The sequence below is a fragment of the Cucurbita pepo genome, chromosome 2, assembly GCF_057944985.1.
Source record: "Cucurbita pepo subsp. pepo isolate OVF chromosome 2, ASM5794498v1, whole genome shotgun sequence".
Taxonomy (NCBI): domain Eukaryota; kingdom Viridiplantae; phylum Streptophyta; class Magnoliopsida; order Cucurbitales; family Cucurbitaceae; genus Cucurbita; species Cucurbita pepo.
This window is the reverse complement of record NC_141799.1, coordinates 10469604-10475434: the sequence shown is the minus strand read 5'-3', so window position 1 is coordinate 10475434 and position 5831 is coordinate 10469604. Positions and strand designations below refer to the sequence as shown.

Here is a 5831-nt window from a genome sequence, read left to right as displayed (position 1 = left end):
TATCCTGGATGAAAACCAGATATCCTAACTGCTGGATGACAATGGATGTTTCCTTGTCTACAATGCCTCTAAACTTCTCGATGATTATAGAGATATAAAAAATATAAACGAAATGGATTAAGGATAAAATTCAAATATCCTATAACCGCGAGACGACAATGGATGTTTCTTTGTTCTTAATGCCTCTAAACGTCTGGTTGGTTATATAGATATCCAAAATACAAAGTAGATAGATTAATAATAAAATCCAAATATCTTTCAAAATGATACAAGGTTTCTATTGTCGGGAATTGAATGTAGGTCTCTAAGGTGAAAGTCAAATATTTTTTGGATGAATGATATATGTTATACTTTTATGATGTATGATGTATGATATATGTTATGTTATGTGATGATTTACGATATGATATAAGTTATGCTATGATATGAACAATGTTATGATATGAGTGTTTTGATGATGCATGAACCTCCATATGTCAAGTCATGTATATTATGTTAGCATGTTCACACTATATCTATGAGACATTGAGAAGCTATGTATGTTAACCACAAAAGATATATCAGTATATGTATGCATGTCTCATAGGAACGTTATACCGTGAAAAAGAATGGAGGTATGATTTGTATTATAAGTGTGCACCATGATTTGAAACTATGAGACTTGTCATGTGCATCGAGATACTTCCCTATTATGATTCATACGGATGAGTACACTACGATATTATGTATACCATGATATTATGCATACTTTTTTCCTTCCATGCTTCCAACAACGTGAGTGTATGCTAGCCCATAGGCAAGTCCAAGATGAACGTACACAAGCTCGCCTAGTAGGTCTATGTGTGCATGCATGAGCCATGTGTAGAGCTTAATGTCAGGGGGTACGTATACATGAGTGTACACTAACTTGTGCACATGCACGGGATATGGAGAAATACTACACATTCAACTCTACGTACTAAAATTAGAGACCAAAGTTAATATTTTATGAAAGGGTAGGTCCCACCATTATGGTGTGAAGGCCATAGGGCATGTGCTACAAGAAGTGAAGCAAAGAAAGGCATATGCAAATAAATTTTTATGTCCATGTAAAAAAGATAGGAATATTAGAAATTATGATATTCAAAACGTACATGAACACGAATGGACCTTACATATAATATTTTGGTATCATCATGGAGAAGGACGTGAGGAGGATAAGGTTGAAAAAGACATCGATGATGCTCTTATGTTGGAAGCAACCAACTTATATAAGAGCACATATATCAGAAAAGAGGACAACAACGATATTTTTGCATCAAGAAAAGATAAAAAAAATTCTCACAATATCCAAAAGGCAAATACTACATTGTACAAAATATATTGAGATATTACCATGGTTGCATTGTATGTACTTAAAACTTTTAATGATTGGTTAGATGCTAGTTTCACAAACCTTCTAGAACTTTTTTATGACATGCTTCCAATGAATAATGTTAGCTACGAGCATATTGAACAAACAATTGACTTCGATGTTTTTTTAACTTATAGCACTGGTAAAACAATTGTCAAAAGTTTACATTTTATTTATACGTAAGAATTACATTATGTATTTTGTATACTTTGTATACATGTTCGAAGACTTGGATTTGGATTTGGAGTGACTTGTTCAAAATTATCATAAATCAAATATTACTTTAAGAGAGCTTACTTCCTATGTTACCCAACACAACCAAGCCTCCAACGTAAACAAAAAGTGAATATTTATGATTGTTTCTATATCTTTCTCAATTCTAGTAGAAGGTTAAAAGGTCCCGAGTTTAATTTTGAAGCTATATAAATGGATTTAAAGCTATATAAATGGAAGGTCGAGAGTTTTATTTTGAGGCTAGAGCATTTTTACTTTCTTTAAGTCAATTACTAAGTTTCTTGAAAAATGGGGTAGAACGAAGGAGATATTCAAATCTGAAAGTTCTTGACTTGAGATATTTGATCAACAAAAATCATTCAAGCTTGGAGTAATTCGAATTTCAAACCAGTGTTCTTGCCTTAAAGATATTTGATCAAGAAAAATCATTCAAGCTAGATTCGAATCTCAAACAAGTGTTCTTGCCTAAGATATTTGATCAACATAATTCAAGCTAGACATGATTGATCTTGTTTGGAGTGATTCCAATCAAGTGTTCTTGCCTTGGGATATTCGATCAACAAAATAATCCGAATATTACTCCTACGTAGTAATTCCATATCAAGTTCATTAAACAATTAACTTTACACGACTTGTTCAACAAACAATAATAATAAAAGAAACCGGAACAAAGAGTACCAACAATAATCTATCGAGAGTTCTTCGATACACAACCATTTCAATTGATCTCAACAAGAACAAGATTATCGTCCGATCCCAATAAATAGCACGTTCCTAATTCTACAAGGAATACATAGATTTAAAGGCTTTGAAGTAATTTGAGGGTCTCGCCAATATGCTTTTCGGGTTGGAATTGGTTATTATAAATGAGCTGCACAATCCCATTCTTATCAAGAACATAAGTCTGTCTTCCAGGCAATGTTCCAAAAAGATCGGTAGGAACTCCCCATTCTTTCCTCACTTTGTTACCCTCATCACTCAGCAATGTAAATGGAAGTCTGTATTTCTTTGCAAAAGCCTACATTTTCAACCGTGTCAATGTGAGAATCCCACATTGGTTAGAGAGGAGAACGAAACACCTTTGTAAGGGCGTGAAAACCTTTCCACATTGGTTAGAGAGGAGAACGAAACACCTTTGTAAGGGCGTGAAAACCTTTCCATAGCTGTTTTAAAGCCTAAAGGGGAAGTCCGAAAAAGCCCAAAGAAACCATATCTACTTGAGCTGTTCAAATTTCGAAAAGGGGTTGTGTAATTACCTTGTGTGAAGATGAATCATCGCCGCTAATGCCGACAACCTCAGCTCCTGCTTTCTTGAACTTGTCATAAGAATCTCTGAAAGCACAAGCCTGCAGAATTTGTTGGTTTTGGATTAAGGAAAGGGAAATCCCATTTTAGAGAAGAGGAATGGTACCTGCTTGGTGCAGCCAGGAGTCTCATCGGCAGGGTAGAAGTAGACAACCACAGGCTTCCCTTTGAATTTAGAGAGGCTCACATTCCGCCCGTCCTGGTCTTTCAGGGTGAACGCAGGAGGGGCTTGGCCCTTATTCACCTACCCAACAAACACCCAAAATCTAAGCACAAAAACCAAATGATGAACCAAAAATCCACAAAGGAGAGCGATGTACCTTAGAAGAGATGGCGAATTTGAAGGAGGAAGAAGAAGGAACAGAGGTAGGGGAAATGCGAACACAAATTTGGGGTCCCAGAAACTGGGAATTGGAGGATTTGGGGAGAAATGGGAGTTTAATGGAAGATGGGGTTTTGGGAGATAGAGAGGGGACAAGAAAATGTGCTACTGGGTTAGGGAGAGAAGCCATTTTTGAAGGGTCAAATTCTGAGAAAATGTGCTCTCAAAATCCCCTGTTTCTGCCTATTGCATCTTATCTTGGCGGTGGATGAAGAAGACGCTACACATGGCAGCTGCGTAGACACGGCCAGAAGCTTGGAGTCTTTTTTTTTTTTTTTTTTTTTTTTTTTATTGAAAATTGCTGAAAATAATGATGGGTGGAGGCGGAGTGGGGAGTATAGATAGCTGGATCGGGTCCCTTTTGGATTCCACGGTCGTCCACCGGACCCACCCGTGTACGGTTAGGTTGATTCACCCATTCAAAAATTTTGGTTGGTTGGGTCGATTTTCACATTGGGAGAGGAATTTTTTTAAAACTATTAAAAAACATACTTATTATTAATACATTATATTAATAACTATATTTTATAAAATTAAAATATTAAACATTCACGTGTCATGACATTTATTATTAGTATTGATTACGAACATTAAATATTTTCAATATTTATAATAATTAAAAAAAGTTATTGGATTGGATTTGTAACCTTATTTTGTGTTAGCGGGAGTGGGTGGATTGATCCAACTAAAATATGTCAACTTGCAAACCGATCTAATTTTATTTTTTTAACTCAACTCAATCTTAATAGTTTGAATTTGGTAGTTTAAGTTAGTCGATTTATGTGATCATATGAATACACCCCTTACAAGCTTGGAAGTGTGTTTGATAAGCGTTAACATGACTTAATTTTTGCAAAGCTAGAGGTTCTTTTAGTATCTTTTCAAACTTTCACAAAGAAAGCCAACTTAACGAATTGATTCCAACCAAGAGTTGGTTAGAAGATGAATAATTCTTGGCCAACTTAACGAATTGATTCCAACCAAGAGTTGGTTAGAAGATGAATAATTCTTGGATCGAACTTAAAATCTACGGTCACTCTTAGATTTCAAGACGACTCACTTCATAATTAGTTTGATCATGACTAATCCAATAAATCGATTTTAACATCAAATCTAAAGCAAGGTTTGAACAAGAAACATCACACTCGAAGGATTACAAACACAAGGTTTTTGTATTTCACCTTGATTTTAAATTTGAATATTACATGTGTTTGAATAGGCTAAAAAGATAATTCAAACCTAACTTAGTTTAACTACCAACTGTAATTCAACTAAAGACAGAAAGTCTTCAAATCATAGGGTGATATTTATTGTCACTCATTAAAGTTTTTCATGGCCATGAATTGAACTCATGTCTCTTAGGTGAAAGCCAACCACTGAACAACAATGGATGTTTTATTGTCCTCAACGCCTCTAAACTTCTCGATGATTATACACATATTCAAAAAACGATTAAAAAAAAAATCTTACAAAATGGCACCTCCTAGGTACCACTTCTATCTAACAAACGAGATGATTAAGGATAAAATATATAAATTGATTTGAACCCGAGTCTCCTAGGTGAAAGCCAAATATCCTAACCGCTAGACAACAATGGATATTTTTTGTCATAAACAGCTCTAAACAAACGAGATGGATTACTTCTTGATGGTTATACATATATCCAAAATACAAAACCATATGGATTAAGGATAAAATCTAAATAACCTAACCAAGTTTTCCATGGTTGGGAATTTAACCCATGTCTCCTAGGGTGAAAGCCAGATATCCTAACCACTAGACGACTAGATATTTCATCTTTATCAACGCTTCTAAACTTCTCGATAGTTATACATATGTCCAAAATACGAACGAAATAGAGTAGGGATAAAATAAAAAAATCCAACAAAATGGTTTCTCCTAGGTACCGCTTATGAACTTCTTAATGGTTATGGTTATACAAATATACAGAATACGATTGAGATGATTAAGGATAAAGTTCGAATATTGATGCTAATTTTTCCATGGCCATGAATTGAACATAAATCTGTTGGTGAAAACCAAATATCCAAAATACAAACGAGATTGATTAAAGATAAAATAAAAAAATATTACAAAATGGCATCAAGTTATTGTCCTCGCCTCTAAACTTCTAGTATAAAGATGTCCAAAATACTAACGATATGGATTAAGAAGGATAAAAATATATATATGTCCCAACCAAGTTTTCCATTGCCGGGAATTGAACCCAAATCTCTTGGGTGAAAGCCAAATATCCTAACCGCTGGACGACAATGGATATTTTTTTTCATCCTCAATGCCTCTACACTTCGCGATGGTTATACAAATATCCAAAATGCCAGCGATATGGATTAAGGATAAAAATATAAAATCCTTACCATGTTTTCCATTGCCGAGAATTGAACCTGAGTCTCCTAGGTGAAAGCTACATATCCTAACCGTTGGACGATAATGAATATCTTTTTTGTCCTCAACGCCTTTAAACTTCTCGATGGTTATACAAATATCCAAAATGCA

The 5831-nt window shown here is 34.7% G+C and overlaps 1 protein-coding gene across 1 annotated transcript; it reads right to left on the bottom strand.

Moving 5' to 3' along the window:
• Window positions 1-2259: 2259 nt before the first annotated feature.
• LOC111787966 (peroxiredoxin Q, chloroplastic) lies at window positions 2260-3585 on the bottom strand. The gene is made up of 4 exons (XM_023668083.2): window positions 3253-3585; window positions 3039-3176; window positions 2884-2973; window positions 2260-2645 (listed from the first exon to the last, which is right to left on the bottom strand). Exons 1-4 carry the CDS (start codon window positions 3442-3444, stop codon window positions 2427-2429), a joined length of 639 nt encoding a protein of 212 aa, XP_023523851.2. The 5' UTR covers window positions 3445-3585; the 3' UTR covers window positions 2260-2426.
• Between the last annotated feature and the right edge of the window lie 2246 nt (window positions 3586-5831).